Here is a 20,875-nt window from a genome sequence, read left to right as displayed (position 1 = left end):
CTGACAGAAAGTAGGCATTGGAAGAACGAAGTGGCCTGTTAGCCTGTTAGGGTATGAATGACTAAGGATTTTAGAAGAAAACGTGGACCTAGGTTTCGAGAGGCTTTATAGGCAATGCACAGTGCCTTAAATTTTATTCGGTTTCTGACCGGAAGCCAGTGGTAGCTTTTGATTACGTATGCAATGGGCTTGAATTTCGGGGTGCTTGAGAGCATTCTGGCTGCTGCAGTCTGCACTGATTGCAGTTTAAGAATGACCTTTTGTTGAGCTTTGGCAAAAAGTCCATTGCAGTAGTCCAGAGAGGAGATCACAAAGGCAGTAACCAGCATTCTTCCTGAATTAGGGGGAAGGTAAGGAAGGATCTTTTTGTTGGTTTTAAGTTTGTAGAAAGAGGCAGAGACGATTGCATTCGTATTGGGGGGGCAAAGGTCAGTTTGTCGTCGAAGATAACTCCCAAGTTTTTGACTTTGGGGACCGGGTTTGGTGGAGGACCGAGATTTGAGACCGAGATTTGAGGGCCACCAGGAGCTTGACCAGGTGGGAGAGAGATTACCAAAGATCATGACCTCCATTTTATCGGAGTTAAGTTTAAAGCAATTGCTGGCCATCCAGTTACTGATGGCCAGCATGCCTTTTTGGAAGCTGGCTGCCATCCTTGGAGGTTTGGTGTGGTACCCTATAGATTGAAGTAGCCATGAAGAAGCGGGGATTCTGCGAAACACATGGCGGCTACTTCAGATTCATGGCTACTTGCGATGTTGTGTTCAGTAACTAACTGCTGTCACCGGAATGTCATGTTGGCTACCTGTGATTCATTATTCTCATATGAGTGTTTCTGTAACGGATATAGCCTTAAACTGAGGCGTATGACTTGATAACGAGAATTTTTGCTATCATGATGCTCATCTTTTGAAATGAGTAAATACAGCAATACTATTTCAATGATTTTGCTTGTGATTCAATAATGTTTATTTTGAATGTTAATCTTGTACTCCCAACAATCCACTATAAAGCCACCCTGATCAGCGCTTCCTCTAGCAAGGCCCAGCTCACCAAATCGAAAGCCTTCTCAAAATCCTGTTGAAGAAGGGCCGTAGGGTCTCCCAGTTGAGAGAACCATGCGATGCCGAGTGGACGATGCGCAGACAGTACCCGGTGCTTCAGGGAGGCATAAATCCACATCGGTCCTGATGCACTAGCTGTGAGAGAGTCACAAGCAACCGGTTTTCAAAAATGTTCACCTTTGAGTTGATAAGCAAAATCGACCAATATGAGGCACAATGGTCCGCAGGCTGACCCGGCGTAGGGAGTGCCACTATGGTCGCTGTTAGATTTGGAGGTCTCTAGTTAGCATAGGTATGTACTTGTGACAAATAGGGACCCTTGCGTCTAGTCAGGGTAAGGGGCTACACTCCTAAAATAACCCCTGCTCACCCCCTTGGTAGCTTGGAACGAGCAGATAGGTTTATCTCAGAGGCAGTTTGTAAAGCATTTGTGAACACATACAGTAACCCAGTGACAACACTACAGATGGACACCACACAAGTTGTAGTATAAAAATAAGTATTTTTATATAGAATTAACACAAGACCAAAAACAACAAAAATCCACAATACTGTACTTAAAAATGGTAGAATTCGCTTAATTCTTATTAGATGTAAAATGAGACACTTTGAGTCAATGTACATAAGGATGCGTAACAGTATACAACAAAAGTGTTGCAGGGAAGGTGATGCGTCAGTTCCTTACACGCAAGAACAGTGATGCGTCAGATTCCTACTGCTGCATAGGGGATGCGTCAGTTCTTCTCTGCGAGGGGAGGTGATGCGTTGGTTTCTTACTGCACTTCCGTGACGGTGCGGCTCGCAAAGCTGTGATGCGATGAAGATCCGGAGCAATGAAACAAAGATGGTGTCTTCTCTTGGATGTGACATGATGCATGCATGCCCGAAAGCCGTGCGGCAAGTCAAAGATTCTTCTGAGCTGCGACAGGCCCTGCGACCCGCTTCCCGGTGATGGAGCGGCGTCTGATGCGACGTCGATCCTCTTCTCCGGCAATGCGAGGCCCTTTGCCAATGATGTGACAGCTGGAGCGGTGGCGACACACTTCTCTGTCGATGTGGTGGCGTCTGATGCAACGTCGATCCTCTTCTCCGGCAATGCGACGACAGCGGCCACATGATTCTTCTTCGTGAGTCACGATTCCAGCTCCTTGTGACATGCAGTTCCTAAGAAAGCCCAACACAACGGCAGGCACTTCCAAAGAACTCTTGGGGAGCTGATGGGTGAAGTCTGTTGTCCCTGAGACTTCAGCAGGAGGCAAGCTCTTTCTCAAGCCCTTGGAGATCCTTCAAAAGTTGATTAAAGTACACCAAAGTACCTCTCTCCTCTCTTTGGCAGTTAGGCAACCACTGCAGGCCAATTCCCCAAGCAGCATTTCAGCTTAGGGATAGTCTCTCATCAGTCTCTCTGGGTCCTCTCCTCAGCAAAGGTTTCTTCTTGTTTCCCAGTAGTGATCTAAAATTCTGGGGTCTGGGTCCCCTCTTTTATACACAGTTTCTCTTTGTTCTCTGAAGGCAGAGAGGCCTTTGCTTAGTCCAAACCAGTTCTGGTCAGTCCTGGAGCACTTTGTTCACAAGACTCCTTCTTTCCTTGCACAGTGCAGGGCAGAGACATCAGACGCACCACAGGAGGTGGAGCCAGCATTGTGGAGGGAAGGCACAGCCCTATTCAGATCCCAGGGGCAACCCCTCCCACCCATCTGCATGTGGACCTCTCTATTCAGCCTTGTGTTGAGTCACCCTGTCTCCTGGAATCCCCCAGCCCTGTCACTTAAACTTAAGTCAAGGAATACACAACCTAGCAGAGGCAGGCCTGGATAGTTAGACAAGAAAATACCTACTTTCTAAAAGCGGTATTTTCAAACACAGAATGTTAAAACCAACTTCAATAAAAGATGCATTTTATCATTCTGCATTCAGGCATACTAAACTTGAATTTCTACCTAGTTCCCTGAGTCAGTTAGGATTATAAGATGTAACAATCAAACAGTCCATTCTGGCCTATGGGGAACAGTTAGCCTTGCAATAGTGAAAAGCAAAAATGGCTGTAATTCACTATTAGGACATGCCACACACACACACCAGAGCATGTCCTACCTTTTACCTACTATGCGTCATGCCCTTGGGCCTACCATAGGGGTGTCTGACATGAAGAAAAGAGAAGGTTTAGGGAATGGCAAGTGGGTGCACTTGCCCAGTCAACATGGCAGTACCAGACTGCACATAGGCTCTGCAATGGCAGACCTTAGACACACTTTTATAGGCTGCTTCTGTGGGTGGCACAACCAGTGCTGTAAGCCCACCATTAGCATTTGGTTTACAAGCCCTGTGCACACTCCGTGCACTGTACTAGGGTCTGACCAGTAAACCAAACAACCAATCACTAATCCATACATCAATTTACAATAGGGAGCACTTGCACTGTGGCACTGGACAACAGTGGCACAGTGCCCAAAGCATCTATAACCAGCAAAAACATATGAAGCAACAGCAAAAAATGGAAGGGAGACCCACGCCAAGGTGCCAGGTCAAACAGTCGCCAGATCCAGTTCTGGGGCAAAATGTACCTTTCCAACCGCCTCTTGGTGGAGTCCAAGAAGATGAAGCGTCAAGGGTGCTTGAAAGTATTTATAAAACTCCATGGGGAACCCATCTTGGCCCTGAGCTTTCCCTGAGGGCCAGAGTAATCTTCCAGCTCCAAGGGGTGATACAGCAACATCCTGTCACTCACCTAAACTTAGGGCATAAGGATGTCGGGGGTGATGTGTCTCTCTTGGATATAGCTCCCTAGGCGCATACAGCATTTCATAGATGGCTGCAAAGGCCACTGCCTGCTGTATCTTCAGCCATTTTTTCCTCCACCCCCATGTCAGTACGGTTAGATGGAACCACCCTAAAAGCCACTTTCTCCGTTGCTAGCCAGTACACGAACTTGCCTGGCTTATCCCCCAACTCGTACAGCCTGCGTGTTGAGGCCTTCCAACATTGACACGCCTCCTCAAGCGCCAGTTGCTGGAGCAACTTCCTCTGCAGTGCCAGGTGGTGTAATTCCACACCGCACAAAGTTGCATACCCACGACATTTCAAACCCAGGATAGTGGATCCCAACTCCATGCCCGCTCAAGCCCCTTCAAGCACCACATGATTGCACCACTCCCATCAAAATTGCTTTGCCAGCCTGCCACAGAACACCTCGCTATTCCACACTACCCGGGTTTCGTTTGAAGTACCCCCCACCTCTTGGGCAAGGATGTCCCAAAAGTTCTGCTTCTAAAGGAACCAAGTTCTAAGCCTCCACATTGTACACAGTAGGGCTGGCTGTCCACCAAACAAGAGAGTCACATGTGCGTGGGCTGAGATCCCTCAAGGAAGTATTTGCAAAAAAGAGGTACTGAGCAAGTACGATGCAGGCAGCAGGATAAGATCGATATCAATCAATCAATCAATCAATCATGGCATTTATATAGCGCACTACTCACCCGGAGGGTCTCAAGGCGCTTGGGGAGGGGGGGTCTGCTACTGCTCGAACAGCCAGGTCTTGAGCTGCTTCCTGAAGGCGAAGTGGTCCCGGGTCATGCGGAGGTGGGTCGGGAGGGAGTTCCAGGTCTTGGCGGCCAGGTAGGAGAATGACCTTCCTCTTGTTGTGGCTCTTCGGATGCGGGGGACGGCGGCGAGGGCGTGGCTGGTTGATCGGAGCTGGCGTGTGGGAGTGTAGAAGTTGATGCGGCTGTTGAGGTATCTCAGGCCTTGGTTGTGTAGGGCTTTGTGTGCGTGGGTGAGGAGACGGAAGGTGATTCTCTTGTTGACCGGGAGCCAGTGCAGATCTCTCAGGTGTCCGGAGATGTGGCTGTGTCGGGGGATGTCGAGGATGAGTCTGGCTGAGGCGTTCTGGATTCGCTGGAGTCTCTTCTGGAGCTTGGCGGTGGTTCCGGCGTAGAGGGCGTTGCCGTAGTCCAGTCGGCTGGTGACGAGAGCCTGGGTGACCATCTTCCTGGTCTCGGTGGGGATCCACCGGAAGATCTTATGTAGCATGCGCAGGATATTGAAGCAGGACGAGGAGACGGCATTGACTTGTCTGGTCATGGAGAGGGAGGAGTCCAGGATGAAGCCCAGGTTGCGTGCGTGGTCTGTCGGTCTGGGTGCGGTGCCCAGGGCGGGGGGCCACCAGGAGTCGTCCCAGGCAGAGGGCGAGGAGCCCAGGATGAGAACTTCCGTCTTGTCTGAGTTCAGTTTCAGGCAGCTGGTCATCATCCACTCGGCTACGTCTTTCATCCCTTCGTGAAGGTTGGTTCTGGCGGTGGCGGGGTCGTTGGTGAGGGAGAGGATCAGCTGTGTGTCGTCGGCGTAGGAGATGATGTTGAGGTTGTGTTGGCGTGCGATGGCCGCAAGGGGGCTCATGTAGACATTGAAGAGGGTGGGGCTGAGTGAGGAGCCCTGAGGGACGCCGCAGATGACTCCGGTGGCCTCTGACCTGAACGGGGGTAGGCGGACTCTCTGTGTCCTTCCAGCGAAGAAGGAGATGATCCACTCTAGTGACTTCTCCTGGATTCCGACGTTGCTGAGGCGCTGCACTAGGGTGCGGTGGCAGACAGTGTTGAATGCTGCGGAGAGGTCTAGGAGGATGAGGGCCGCTGTTTCTCCGTTGTGGAGCAGGGCTCGGATGTCATCGGAGGCAGCGATGAGGGCGGTCTCGGTGCTGTGGTTGGCCCCGAAGCCCGACTGTGAGAGGTCGAGGGATCCATTTGTCTCGAGGAAGGCGGCCAGTTGCTTGTTGATGGTCTTCTCGATGACTTTGGCTGGGAACGGGAGGAGCGAGATGGGGCGGTAGTTTTTGAGTTTGGTGGGGTCCGCTGTTGGTTTCTTTAGTAGAGCACTGAGTTCGGCGTGCTTCCAGCTCTCCGGGAAGGTGGCGGTGACGAAGGAGGTGTTGATAATGTCCCGCAGATGGGGTGCGATGACAGCGTCGGCCTTGTTGAAGACGTGGTGAGGGCAGCGGTCGGTAGGAGATCCAGAGTGGATGGAGTTCATCGTGCGGATGGTGTCTTCGGTGCTGATCGGGGTCCAGGCGCTGAGGGTGGTGGTGGGGGGCGTTGGTGTGGTCGTGGGGAGCGTTGGTTGTGTGCTGAAGCTGTTGTGTATGTCCGCGATCTTGTTGTGGAAGTAGGAGGCGAGGGAGTTGCAGAGGTCTTGCGATGGGGTGATGTCGTTGTTTCCGGCGTTGGGGTTGTAGAGCTCTTTCACTATGTTGAAGAGTTCCTTGCTGTTGTGTGCGTTGTTGTCCAGCCGTTCCTTGAATGCTGTTTTCTTGGTGGCGTGGATCAGTTGATGGTGCTTTCGGGTGGCGAGCTTGAGGGTGGTCATGTTGTCCGGTGTTGGGTCTCTTCGCCAGGCTCTCTCGAGGGCTCAGCAGTTCTTCTTGGAGCTCTTGAGTTCGTTGGTGGACCATGGGGCCTTCTTGCTGCCGGGTCTGCTGGGCGGGGTCCTCAGTGGGGCGAGGTCGTCTGCGCAGTTGCTGATCCACTTCGTGAGGTTGTCGGCGGCCTGGCTGGGGTTCGCTGAGCTGGCGGGAGGGTGCTTGCTCAGGGATGCGGCGAGTTGGTCGGCTGTGATCTTGTTCCAGCTTCTTCGTGCAACCTGGTGGTGGTGGATCGTGGTTCTTCTGAAGCTGAAGTGGATGCAGCTGTGGTTTGTCCAGTGGAGTCCGGTGGAGTGGCTGAAGATGATGTCCTTGCTGGATGAGAAGACGGGGTCGAGTGTGTGTCCGGCGTAGTGGGTGGGGGTGGTCACCAGCTGCTTGAGATCGTGGTTGGCGAGGTTGTCCAGCAGGGGGGTGGTGTTGAGGTTGTTGTTGTTCTCTAGGTGGAAGTTGAGGTCCCCGAGGAGGATGTAGTCAGCGGAGGGGAGGGCGTGCGGGCTGATGAAGACGGCGATGTCTTGGCAGAATTGTGTGCGTGGTCCCGGGGGTCTGTAGATGAGGGTGCCTCTGAGGGTGGTCTTGGGGTCGGTGTGGATCTGGAAGTGCAGGTGTTCGGCGGTTGTCAGGGTGTCGTCGGTGTTGGTCGTGATGCGAATGGTGTTCCTGTGGATGATGGCGATGCCTCCTCCCGTCTGGTTGGTGCGGTCTCTCCAGGTGATCTTGTAGCACTCCGGGATGGCGATGGCAATGTCGGGCACTGAGGAGGCGTACATCCATGTTTCCATGAGGAAGGCAACGTCTGGAGCTGTGGTGTCGAGGAGGTTCCAGAGTTCGACGGCGTGTCTGTGGACGGAGCGGGTGTTGAGCAGGATGCACTTGAGGTGGTTGCTGCTGGTGTTCGGCTTGGTGGGTGCGGGTGCAGTGCAGGTCCGGAAGCAGGTGAACTTGCAGGAGTGGCAGCTGAAGGGTCCGTGGGTGTGGCTCGGTAGCATTCCGGGATTCGGCCGGTGTTGAGTGCGCTGAGAGTGGCGGCGTCGTAATTCCGGCGGGTGGGCTGGGATCTGTGGGGGCCAGGGGTCCTGGCGCTGGGCGCGGTCCAGGCGCGGACGGGAGCAGACGGGCTTACCTTTGGCGCACCTTTGGAGCTCAATCGGTGCTCCCGCTGCCCGCATCCGCTGCGCGGTCGCTCTGGGGGCGTCATAAGTAAGGAGCCTGGGAGGGCGGGTCAGCTGTATGACGGGAGCGGGGCGGCGAATGGGCTGGTGGTGGGCGGGGCTGCAGGGAGGTAGCGGCGGGAACACTGGAGGGCGCGCTCTACCAGGGGCGCAAGCTTGGCAGCAGGAGGGGTGATCCGGGCGGCCCAGCGGCGGCTGGGTCGCTCACCCAGGCAGCAGGACAGCGGCAGGCGTGGGAGGCAGGAGGGGTGATTAATTAATTGATTAATTGTGTACTTATATAGCGCTGGAATCACGCCCGAAGGGGTACCTCCGCGCTTCGACCGCTGCGAAACCCTTCCTGGTTTCCCTGAGAGATGGTCCCTTAATGGGTATCTCCAGGGTGAGACCAGGCATCCCCGGCGGTCTGGTGGGGCCGTTAGTGAAGATGAGGCAAGCTAATGCCCAGAGTTGCCGAGTGTGATCGCTGATCAGAGTGGGCACCGAGGCGAGAGAATTATCGAGTCCGCTGACCCTGGTCCAGAAACCTGCCGCGTCGGGAATCGAACCCTGGTCCCGGGCCGTCCTCTGCTCTCGGGTCTGCCGCCTCTAACCAGTGAGCCACACTACTTCACCGATTGGTGATCCGGGCGGCCCAGAAGCGGCTGGGTCGCACTCCAAGCAGGCAGGAGACAGCGGCAGGCGTGGGAGGCAGGAGGGGTGACCCGGCCTCATCAAAGGCGCAGTGGTCACTTGGCCCATCTTGGCCCATCAGTCCCCGCCCCCTAGATCTGACTGTGTTATGTGTTGTGTTTTGTGTCCTGCTGGACACAGTCTAATGTTTTGCCAGCCACTCCGTTGAAGGTCAGCCCATACACCCACCACACACCCATCCAACACAGGCGTCACCGGTCAGGTGACCCTGCCAATAAAAGAGCCCAAGTGCACGTTCTCTAGTGCAGTTCTAGTTACCACACATGTCTTGCCTGTGCCATCGTTGAATAGCATGTGGGCCTCGGGCCCACCACTCAACACTGTGCTGTATCTTAGTCACAGTTCCTATACCACACCCAAGGGTAGGTGAAAATGGCCCCCGAGTCACACCACCAGAACCGTTCACATTCCAGTTGCTGTGAAATGAGCAAGATGGAAACGATGGAACAAAAAGCTATCGTTTTTAATAATTCTGGCCTCCCCTTGCGACAAATTGTGTGCTCTTGGGTAATCACTTTTTGAACATATTTCTTTGCTCCTTTTTAACAGAGATAGGAAGAATTTAAATCAAACTAAACACTGGTGGCAAGTAGGCGATAAGAAAACAGGACTGTAACCCAACAATCATTTGATTTCACTCAGGGAGGAGAGCCCCCCCCCCCCCCTCTCATAGTCCACTCACTAGAATGTGCTACAGTGGGAGAGATAACCACCTTGAAACAAGCTGCGCAGCGCTGTGGCGGTGGCACCCGCGTTTCATCACAGGGTTTGATGATGGCCCAATCACGTGCTTCTGTGTCTTTGTCCCCTTCAGTGTAATTATGTGATGAGGACAGGTGAGCCGCTGACGGCCTCTTCGATCCTCGAGCCGTAAAAGAGCCAAGTCTTCACGGGGCTGCTGCCGGCCATCCGCTCTGTAACTTCACGCACCAAGACTTACAGACAACGCATTCACTTTTGATGTTGAATGAGAGAGGGAAAGAGACGCCCACCCAGCGGCTAACCTGCAGAATATGGAACCAGAACACCTGGGACCAGTCCCTGAATCCCACTTCACCAAACTGTGTGATCTTAGGCAAGTGTTCTCTTTCACTCTGCCTCCTTCTTCTTCACTGTCACATGTGGGAGCACCGTGACATACGTGACGTCAGTCTCTAGGATGTGGCTGCACGGACCCCCTGTGGTTCAGTTATAGACCACGATGCTGTTCCATCTCTGATAACAACCTGGAGCACACAGAAGGTGCACATGACATCTGGCCCGCCTCTTTCCTCTTATCCTGCCTTCACGACTTCATCTGCTCAATTCTCGATCCCTCACACCTCCTCACAAGGTTTGCATCACATGTCTGGCACCTTGAATCTCCAGCATCAGTGTCACGCGAGTGTTACTTTTCACTTCAAATGAAGAATACAGATGACTGTTATATACATTTTATTTTAAATTTTGTTTTCTCTAGCTTCTTCTTTGGTTTTTTTTCCTTTTGTTATCCTTTTTTCCTTTTTACATGTCATTTCCTTTTTATTCCGCATTTTCATTCGGTGCATTTTACCACTTTAGTCGAATTTTACTTTATTAATATTATGTTTATAACACTTATCTTGATTAGTGTATTGAAGCCTCGGCAGGCTTGTAAAAGCCCTTTGCAGAGTGATAGGGGCCAGCCTATGACCATGGGACCTGGAACAAGACAATAATAAACCAAGACCAGGGTCCCTTCTTTGGGAGTTGTAACAAGACCATCAACTGACTGCTTGACATAGACAAATAAATCCATTTGGTGTTTATTGTAGAGAATTGTTGTTTTTTATAAGGATCTGTACAAAGACTATATTGACACATTGTATCAAAAGAGGCTCCATAAAATGACGCAGTGACGTTGAATGAGTGAAATAAAGTATGCACGTGCTATATACATGACATGTATACAAAGCTAGAGGCTGATAGGATAGTAAATTCCAATGACACAACTCAAACTCAGAGTGTGATGTGAAAATCCTAATTAAAAAAAGTCCCTGGCATATTTGTCAACATTTCGACCCTAACAAACATTATTTGAAATAGGGTCTTCGTCAGCACCAAAAGAAGGTAGCACCAATCTCAAGCGAAATATCCAGATGAATGAATGAGTCCACCTCTGTCACTTCCAGGATACCCCACCTCTGTCACTTCCAGGATACCCCACCTCTGTCACTTCCAGGATACCCCACCTCTGTCACTTCCAGGATACCCCACCTCTGTCACTTCCATGATACCACACCTCTGTCACTTCCAGGATACCCCACCTCTGTCACTTCCATGATACCCCACCTCTGTCACTTCCAGGATACCCCACCTCTGTCACTTACAGGATACCCCACTTCTGTCACTTCCAAGATACCCCACCTCTGTCACTTCCAGGATACCCCACCTCTGTCACTTCCATGATACCCCACCTCTGTCACTTCCAGGATACCCCACCTCTGTCACTTCCATGATACCACACCTCTGTCACTTCCAGGATACCCCACCAATGTCACTTCCAGGATACCCCACCTCTGTCACTTACAGGATACCCCACTTCTGTCACTTCCATGATACCCCACCTCTGTCACTTCCAGGATACCCCACCTCTGTCACTTCCATGATACCCCACCTCTGTCACTTCCAGGATACCCCACCTCTGTCACTTCCATGATACCACACCTCTGTCACTTCCAGGATACCCCACCTCTGTCACTTCCAGGATACCCCACCTCTGTCACTTCCAGGATACCCCACCTCTGTCACTTCCAGGATACCCCACCTCTGTCACTTCCATGATACCCCACCTCTGTCACTTCCAGGATACCCCACTTCTGTCACTTCCATGATACCCCACCTCTGTCACTTCCAGGATACCCCACTTCTGTCACTTCCATGATACCCTACTTTGAGTCACTCTTAGGAAGTTTCAACCAGGGGCAAGTACAGTGGTGACAAAAAACTTTGCTCCCTCACCGTCCACAGGTGGGTTGCAGCTGGCCTGCGTTAGTGCACACCTGCAAGCTGGAAGCGGTGTGTTCCAGAATCTTTCCACAGGAGGGCTTTTATCACCACAAGACCTGGAGGGCATTTGTATTTTTAACTTCTGAAAGAACTGAGAGTCAGAGAGGAAACACAGAGTTGGAGGGCAATGCACAACGCTGCTTGTGGTGACTTCTCCCCAGCCCTTCCAGCCCTTGTGAGGATTCTGGCTCGCTGAGACATTCCAGCAGAGACGTCAGCTTTGTGCGGACTGGTCATGTGAGCACTAGTTTTAAGGTGTTTCATTAAATGTGCTATGAATTATTACACCATTTGGACTGTTTTGTGCTATTTATGTCTTCATCATAGCACACTGTGGTTGATGCTGCATCCGTTCCATAGCGCCTCTTGGGTTCAAGTCTTCACCTCGGGGTGTGCTAGCTAACCCAGAGTCCTGCAGGAGGTGCTGTGTGCTGCCCCCGTTTGTGGGCTGCAGGGCTAGGTTGTTTGGGGGGCCCAGCTAAAGCGCATTGAGCCTCCTGCAAGCCCCCAGGCTGCTTCACTCACTCGTACCCACAGCTATCACCTAGGAAGTCCTGAAGCCCGGGGGACTTTACTGACTGAATATCCCACTTCCAGAGGTCACAGGCAATGCCATAATCAGCCCATTGGAATTATGCGATTGTGCAGCTGGACCATTTTTTTTGCATAAGTCTACATTTTTCGTATTTGTCACATAATCCATCATCTGTTGCATTTTCTGCAGATTTTAACAAAAAACACAAGGGGCCTGGTGTTAACCTGGGCTGCTATGGGAATTCACAAGGGCATATTATCAAGCCCATTATTGCCGCTTTAGCGGCAGTTTCCTGCTGATAAAGCGGCGATAATGTATCGCCCTTTCTTGATAATATGGCCCAAAGTTCTAGCTGAAACGGTTCAAAAGTTACTAAAAAGGCAGCAACATCTGTTGCCTAGCAGTGGAGGGCCCTTTACCAAGCTTGACTGGTCACCTTTCGTTTGCTTACTGCTATATTTTGGTGTTAAACTGGTACGAATAAGGTGCAACCAATGCCGAAACACTGTTAACAAGGCTAAAAATGAGAAAATAATGAAGTAAAATTATCACAAAATGTGCCTCAGTCTGCCACATAATTTGCCTTTTCTTGCTGCATAATTTACTCATTTGTGAAACACAATAAGGCCCTCTCTTGCCACATAATTCCAGGGGCATTGGCCACAATTTGAACCTGTTTTTAAATGGCGTGCAGGCGTTGTAACCATAAACTAATGGGCTAAAAGAGGTGCTTGTTGTAAACAACAACATTATACCTGGAGCAGGAGTCAAGGGCAAGCATCAGAAGAGCCCCAGGGCCCAGAGCTTGGGGCAAGCAGGGCTCGTGCAGTGTAAGAGATCACTAGTTAGTGTGTCTGTGAAGGATCACCTACGGGTCTAACTCTCCAAAATACAGAGGTAAAGTTCACCAGACGCCGTCCACAGGATGTCCCACTCGTGAGATTTTTCAGCAACCCCTCACTAACCGAGTGTCAGGACGAGGGTGGCTTGCTGAGTGTGAGTGACAGCAGCAGGGAGGAGTGGTAGGCTGCCTGAGCACAAGTTTAAAGTAGCCATGCCTCTGTCTCTTTGGCCAGTTGTCTTGCAACGGTCAGCCAGACGTGCGCACATCTTAGACAGCTGGGTTGAGAGCAAGCATAGTCCTCCAGTGCCCTCTGGCATAGGCCTCCAGTGCCCTCTGGCATAGGCCTCCAGTGCCCTCTGGCATAGGCCTCAGTGCCCTCTGGCATAGGCCTCCAGTGCCCTCTGGCATAGGCCTCCAGTGTCCTCTGGCATAGGCCTCAGTGCCCTCTGGCATAGGCCTCCAGTGTCCTCTGGCATAGGCCTCAGTGCCCTCTGGCATGGGCCTCCAGTGTCCTCTGGCATAGGCCTCAGTGCCCTCTGGCATAGGCCTCCAGTGTCCTCAGACATAGGCCTCCAGTGCCCTCTGGCATAGGCCTCTAGTGCCGTCTGGCATAGGCCTCCAGTGTCCTCTGGCATAGGCCTCAGTGCCCTCTGGCATAGGCCTCCAGTGTCCTCTGGCATAGGCCTCCAGTGCCCTCTGGCATAGGCCTCCAGTGTCCTCTGGCATAGGCCTCAGTGCCCTCTGGCATAGGCCTCCAGTGTCCTCTGGCATAGGCCTCCAGTGTCCTCTGGCATAGGCCTCCAGTGCCCTCTGGCATAGGCCTCAGTGCCCTCTGGCATAGGCCTCCAGTGCCCTCTGGCATAGACCTCCAGTGCCCTCTGGCATAGGCCTCCAGTGTCCTCTGGCATAGGCCTCAGTGCCCTCTGGCATAGACCTCCAGTGTCCTCTGGCATAGGCCTCAGTGCCCTCTGGCATAGACCTCCAGTGCCCTCTGGCATAGGCCTCCAGTACCCTCTGGCATAGGCCTCCAGTGCCCTCTGGCATAGGCCTCCAGTGCCCTCTGGCATAGGCCTCAGTGCCCTCTGGCATAGGCCTCCAGTGCCCTCTGGCATAGGCCTCCAGTGTCCTCTGGCATAGGCCTCAGTGCCCTCTGGCATAGGCCTCCAGTGTCCTCTGGCATAGGCCTCAGTGCCCTCTGGCATGGGCCTCCAGTGTCCTCTGGCATAGGCCTCAGTGCCCTCTGGCATAGGCCTCCAGTGTCCTCAGACATAGGCCTCCAGTGCCCTCTGGCATAGGCCTCTAGTGCCGTCTGGCATAGGCCTCCAGTGTCCTCTGGCATAGGCCTCAGTGCCCTCTGGCATAGGCCTCCAGTGTCCTCTGGCATAGGCCTCCAGTGCCCTCTGGCATAGGCCTCCAGTGTCCTCTGGCATAGGCCTCAGTGCCCTCTGGCATAGGCCTCCAGTGTCCTCTGGCATAGGCCTCCAGTGTCCTCTGGCATAGGCCTCCAGTGCCCTCTGGCATAGGCCTCAGTGCCCTCTGGCATAGGCCTCCAGTGCCCTCTGGCATAGACCTCCAGTGCCCTCTGGCATAGGCCTCCAGTGTCCTCTGGCATAGGCCTCAGTGCCCTCTGGCATAGACCTCCAGTGTCCTCTGGCATAGGCCTCAGTGCCCTCTGGCATAGACCTCCAGTGCCCTCTGGCATAGGCCTCCAGTACCCTCTGGCATAGGCCTCCAGTGCCCTCTGGCATAGGCCTCCAGTGCCCTCTGGCATAGGCCTCAGTGCCCTCTGGCATAGGCCTCCAGTGCCCTCTGGCATAGGCCTCCAGTGTCCTCTGGCATAGGCCTCAGTGCCCTCTGGCATAGGCCTCCAGTGTCCTCTGGCATAGGCCTCAGTGCCCTCTGGCATGGGCCTCCAGTGTCCTCTGGCATAGGCCTCAGTGCCCTCTGGCATAGGCCTCCAGTGTCCTCAGACATAGGCCTCCAGTGCCCTCTGGCATAGGCCTCTAGTGCCGTCTGGCATAGGCCTCCAGTGTCCTCTGGCATAGGCCTCAGTGCCCTCTGGCATAGGCCTCCAGTGTCCTCTGGCATAGGCCTCCAGTGCCCTCTGGCATAGGCCTCCAGTGTCCTCTGGCATAGGCCTCAGTGCCCTCTGGCATAGGCCTCCAGTGTCCTCTGGCATAGGCCTCCAGTGTCCTCTGGCATAGGCCTCCAGTGCCCTCTGGCATAGGCCTCAGTGCCCTCTGGCATAGGCCTCCAGTGCCCTCTGGCATAGACCTCCAGTGCCCTCTGGCATAGGCCTCCAGTGTCCTCTGGCATAGGCCTCAGTGCCCTCTGGCATAGGCCTCCAGTGCTCTCTGGCATAGGCCTCCAGTGCCCTCTGGCATAGGCCTCCAGGGCCCTCTGGCATAGGTCTCCAGTGCCCTCTGGCATAGGCCTCCAGGGTCCTCTGGCATAGGCCTCCAGTGTCCTCTGGCATAGGCCTGCAGTGCCATCGGGAGCTCACATAGAGGCCGCTCCCTCCAATCCTGACGCTTCTCTCATGCTGGTTAACACTGACAGCACGAGAGCCAGGATTGGTTAAGGGAGTTGGCTGGGGCCCGCGCGGAGCCTGGTTGAGAGAAGAAGAGCACTGGAGCGAGGAGGAGGTGTTGTCGTGCAGCGTCCAAGGTAAGTGGATTCTTATTGTATCTATTAGCTCCTTGCGTGCACCCACCCACCACCCTCTTGCCCGCGCACCCTCTTGGAGTTGCCAGCTGCCACCGAATGTTCCATAAAAGTGTGAAAGATGGCGTGGGTGAAGGGTGCTGTGATTAAGCTAAAATGGTAGTATTTTGAAATATTGTTTTAGTGTAACCGTCGCGGTTGCAGCCCTCTTTCTGCTTACGCAAACAGCGCCTACAATGTATCCTCATCTATGAAGCCCAGAGCCTCGCCAGGGACATCTTAAGAAATCTGAGGCCCCTGGACGTATAGCATTTTGGGGGCCCCTGTTCAGAGCAGCTTTGAATTATTATCCAGTTTCAGCTCCTTCCTGCCCTCTTTGGCCAGCTCACTGACCGCGCACAGACACACTGCTCCACATTCAAAATATGTTTCCATCTAATATTCAGGGACAGTTATCTGTGTTTTCAATATTATAACACAGCAGCAGCTCAGTGATATTACTGCAAATAACCTCTCAGACACCCTCACATGTCTCATTTCTGAAGTCCTTTTTTTGAGCTAAAATAAATTTTGTTTATGGGTGTTGCATGGGGTTGAAAAACCAACATTTATCTGCAAGATATCTATTATAAACTCCCATATATCACCCACATTTAAAAATAAATTGAAGGAAACCATTATTTAAAACAATCTGTTTAAGAATTATTCAAGATCACTGGGGCAAGACTCTCTGCAGAACAGAGTATTGGCTCTAAGCGGCTCCTGAAGGCAGGGGCCCGTGCCAGGCCCCACTTTGCCCAGGCCTTAAAATGTCCACGGCCTCCCCTCGATGAGAAAGGCTGCTTCAGTGTCCGTGGGAATTCTCTGCAAACTTCTAAGCTCAGGGGCTCCTTATGAGAGCCTTGCATCAATTGTGCCTCACGTTAAGTGGTTCATGCGTGACGCAGGGCTCCGGATCAGATTTATGAAGCGGCCTCATGAGTCTTGAGTACGGCAACGCAGCGCAAATAGCGGCGTCGCCTCACTCTTTGCTTGGGAGGCGCTCCATGGATGTTGCGGTCGGTGTTTCCACGTCACACCCATGGAGTTTGACTCTGCCCCAGATTTACAGCATCATGTACACCTGGGGCAGCGCCAAATCCTTGGGCCTCCCGAGCTGAGGCACAACGAGGAGAAATAATTTTACTTCTCCTCGTTTTTTCCTCTTTCTATGTGTGCTTCATTGTGCAACACACATAGAAAGCGGAAACTGCCTCTTAGGATTGTTTTTGTACAGGAAGGTGCCCCTTTTTCGCACAAAAACCATCATGCATGGAACCGAGGCACCCTTGCACGATGGTGCAAGGGTGCCCGCATCGGTGCTAGGCTGCCAAACAGCGCCAGCACAGGGAGAAAGGATGGGAATAGTTTGTATTGCATAAATATGGTGCATTCCTGCCCTTTCACTTTGGCATAAGGCAGCGCAGCTCGGTGACTTGCTGCTCTGCCCTGCACCAAAATCCCATAACTTAGGGCCTTAGACTAGACATCACTTCCAACACTGAGGATCACACTGTGGGGGGAAGTCACTGCTAAGCTTGACATAATACACCACTCAACGACCCCTCCAGGGTCTAGCGCCTTCTCACTTCCGATATACATTGTTTGGTTTCTGTACGCTAGGATCAGTCGTTCGGCTTGACTTTTGACTGTGCAAACCAGGCCTCCACTTCTGGCCCTTAGAGGACAAACATTCATTTCTTTATGACTTTATGACCACACCTCCCCTCGTCCCTCGTTCAGCGCCCCCGACTCTATGTTGGCAGCGCCCCTTTCTCACCAAAGGACAGTGATAGGTGTGGGACCCAGAGCTGACCTTTGCTCAGATAGCGCACTTGGCCAAAAGAAAAACACAATTTGGCGCCCTCTCCCACTTGTCATCTTTAATTGTCATTGTGTTGGGAAACTGGGAGGCATATGTGGAAGGTGAAGGGAAAAAGAGAAAGGAGAAAACCAGACTTCATGCCAATAGTGAGCACACTTTTCATTAGAGCCAGGTTGGAGGGAGATTGCTGCAGGCTGATCCAACGCCCCCAAAGTTCTGCGTCATGGGTGTGAGCCCAGCTCATCCATGCTGATGGCCAGCCCTGATAGAACCCCACGTGCATTGCTCACATCCTTACCTTGACAGAGATCTTTCCTTCATCCTTTGGCAGGTGGGCGGCCAGGAACCAGTCCCCAGGCAGAGGGCTGGTCACGTTGAACACCCCGGTGGTCCGGTTGGGAAGAGTCCATGTTAGCGTGAGCGCGAAGGCTCCTGGGATAGCAGTGTCCTTTGGGAAGTGAGAGCGGAGAGGGTTTATCACCGGGGGCGCCCCTGAGCGGAAGTACCTGTTGGACGAGAGAAGGTGTGGAGATGTGTTATGGAGGAACAAGGTATAACGTTTTTCATAGGTGAGCCACAAGGGAGGAGGATTGAGCAGGCTACCCACTTCAATACCGGAAGCAGATCCCTCAAGTGCCAAGAGGCACCACAGCTCTTACAAACCCATCTAGGGATGACTTTAGGGTGGGGTAAACGGTCCAGCCACACCTGGAGTGGGCATGGGTTTTGGGGACACTGTTTAAAAATAAGTTATGGCTTAAAATCACTTCCTGCAGCGATCCTTGTGTGTCCAGCAGTTTTCAGGCGAGAATAAAAATGTTAAGATAACTCTGGCGAATATTGTTCCTGCTGGAGAGAGATCTGGCAGTTTTGTCTCATCTGCCATAGCGCAGAGGGTTAATGTGCCTGCTGCAAAGAACGTGTACCATACAGATCACAGAACTGAGTGTGAGTGAAATATGTAGCACTATAAACCAGGGCAGTAAACCACTTGGAAAAAATACGGACCAGGAAACCAAATTACCCACATGCAAGCAAAGATTTTTACATGACAGCTGATTAAACAAATCAAAAGCAGTGGGAGGAGTCAACCCCCACAAAGTACATACAACAGAACATCCTGACAGTGCAAGCACTGTCTAGGCTTTTAACATAAAAAACTAAATGCACGTGAAAGAGGGGCTATGGTTATATGAGTGGCACTGGTGGAGGGCGGGGGTGAGGGACTGCATGGAGAAGAAAGTAATGGAGAGCACAAAAAAGCCTGTTGCACCGGGCACCACCATTACTTAGCCAGACCTAGAAGAGTCAATGCGAGCATGATTATTAAGCCCTTCCATCCCTCTACCTCTGTTCATACTTCTGCCTCTTTATCTATCCATATGAGATGTTTTTATTCATATTTGTTAGATACGGAAAGGGTTTCTGCAAGAAATGATGTACCTCGATCAACATGTGGTAAGTAATGTAAAACAAAATGGTTACATACTCTGGAATAGTGGTTTTAGAGGACAGAGTGCAGTGGTATAGACAATGGACCTCATTTGATTGTCACAGAACCCCCGGAGGCCAGAGAATGCATAGGAGTGATTTTGACATGAGTGAAACATTGCACAGCTATGCGTAATGTAGTACCCTGGAGCTGGAGTGTTCAGGGTGTCATTTTAGTTACAGTGTGACTGCTCTCTGAGCCTGCCGAGCTCTCCGCTTGCCGGGTGTTCGAGGCCCCTGTGCCTTATAACTGGAGGTCCAGTGTGCCTCTCTTGGCCCTTTTCTGTGCCCTCTTTTCTCTTTTTGCTCTCACTGCTCTACTTTCTCTTGACCTCTTTTTACCTTTTTGCTCTTTTCTTTGTGCCCTCTTCTCTCTTTACTCCCTCATGCTTCCTGCCACTGCTGCCCCTGTGGCCCCTTCACCCTCCAGTGTGTACTTTCCCACTCCCCCCTCCCAGCTGACTGTCTTCCCCCGACCCCTACTTAATGGTGCCCGCTGGGCACCAAAGGCAAGCCCATCTTTGCCCTTCTGTGACCCGACCGCACCTGCTCCAGGGACCCTGGTCCTCTGACCAGCCTCTGCCACGACTCCAGCACCTTCCACACTCTCAATCCCAGACACTGCAACAACTGCCAGCTTTCGACAGCGAGAAATACCCAAGGCCCTATCTCCTGTCGACACTGCCGCTGCATCTTCACCCACCTCTGAACCCCAGCAGCAGCCCTCATCCTACCAGACATTACAGCTCACAAACCACTCAACTGCATCCTCCTCAATGTATGCTCCCAACACAAGCACGCCTTAGAAATTTGGGACCTCCTCAACACCTACCTGCCTGGCATCGCCTTCCTCACAGAAACCCGGACCAACGCAAACTCGGCACCCAACATCGACACCTCCATCCCCAATAGGTACTAGATTGTGCGGAAAGACCGCCCCACCTGCCCAGGAGGAGGCTTCACCATCGTAAATAAAAGCACCCTTTGCGTGACAACCACCAGCCCGGACGACATTACGACCCCCATGGAGCATCTCCACTTCCAGATCCTGACCAACCCTAAAACAACTCTCCGCAGAACCATTATCTACAGGCCACCCGGCCCGCGCCCCTTTCATGACACCATCACTGACCTCATCGCACCCCGTGCTCTCTCCTCCACAGGTTACATCCTACTCAGAGACCTAAACTTCCACCTGGACAACCACGACAACCCCAAAACCACCGTCCTCCTAGAGAACTTCACCAACATAGGACTGAAAACTTGTCACAGCCCCCCACACACACAACAGGACACACACTCAACCCATCTTCACGGAAGGATACAGTGTCTCCTACAGCCACACCATGGAACTCCTTTAGACAGACCACCACTGAATCCACTTCTCCTTCAGAAAACCCACCGTAGACAAGCATGCCCACACCTTACCCCGTAGAAGCTTGTACAAAGTCACTGAAGACCAGCTCCCCTCTGCCCTCATCAGCACCCCACCACGGACGATGCATGATGCCAATACCACAGCACACAACCTCCACCGCTAGATCATGAACTGAGCCGACACACTCACCCCCCTCAAGAGAGCCACAGGATGAAACACCAAGAAACAAAAGCTAGTTCACGCCAACACTCCATGAATACAATCGCTCCTGCCGGCAACTCGAAAAGACATAGAGGAACAACAAAACCCCAGAAACACATGCTGCCTACAGAGCAGCTACCACAACACACCACCAACTCATCAAATCCACAAAGAAGAATTTCCTCCAAGAGAGAATTCGCACCACAACCCACAATTCCAAAATAACTCTACTCCATCATCAAGGAATTTACCATACCCGGCAGCGAAACAACAGACGTCCCACCCTCCCAAAACCTCTGCAACAGACTAAGCACCTTATTTTACCTCAAGATTAAGGTGTTGTACGACATCTTCAACAACAAAGACCCACGCACCACTCTAGCTGCCACCTCTAGCGACCCCACCCTACAGACCCAGCTTACTTTGACCCCACTTACGTCCAAAGACGCCAAGAAGACCATGAAGAGCATCCAATAGGGAGCAGTCTCTGACCCCTGCCCACCCCACATCTTCCACAGCGCTGCCA

The 20,875-nt window shown here is 52.3% G+C and overlaps 1 protein-coding gene across 1 annotated transcript in view; it reads right to left on the bottom strand.

Moving 5' to 3' along the window:
- The window catches only part of TMEM8B (transmembrane protein 8B), a 445,096-nt gene that overhangs the window by 160,318 nt on the left and 263,903 nt on the right, over positions 1–20,875 (bottom strand). Inside the window, exon 3 of the mRNA XM_086960043.1 lies at positions 17,578–17,785. Within this exon, the coding sequence (XP_086816169.1) occupies positions 17,578–17,785 (208 nt within the window). The remainder of the gene's footprint in view (positions 1–17,577; positions 17,786–20,875) is intronic.

This window comes from Lissotriton vulgaris, chromosome 3_1, assembly GCF_964263255.1.
Source record: "Lissotriton vulgaris chromosome 3_1, aLisVul1.2, whole genome shotgun sequence".
Taxonomy (NCBI): domain Eukaryota; kingdom Metazoa; phylum Chordata; class Amphibia; order Caudata; family Salamandridae; genus Lissotriton; species Lissotriton vulgaris.
The sequence above is the reverse complement of the archived record's forward strand: the minus strand, read 5'-3'. Positions and strand labels throughout refer to the sequence as shown.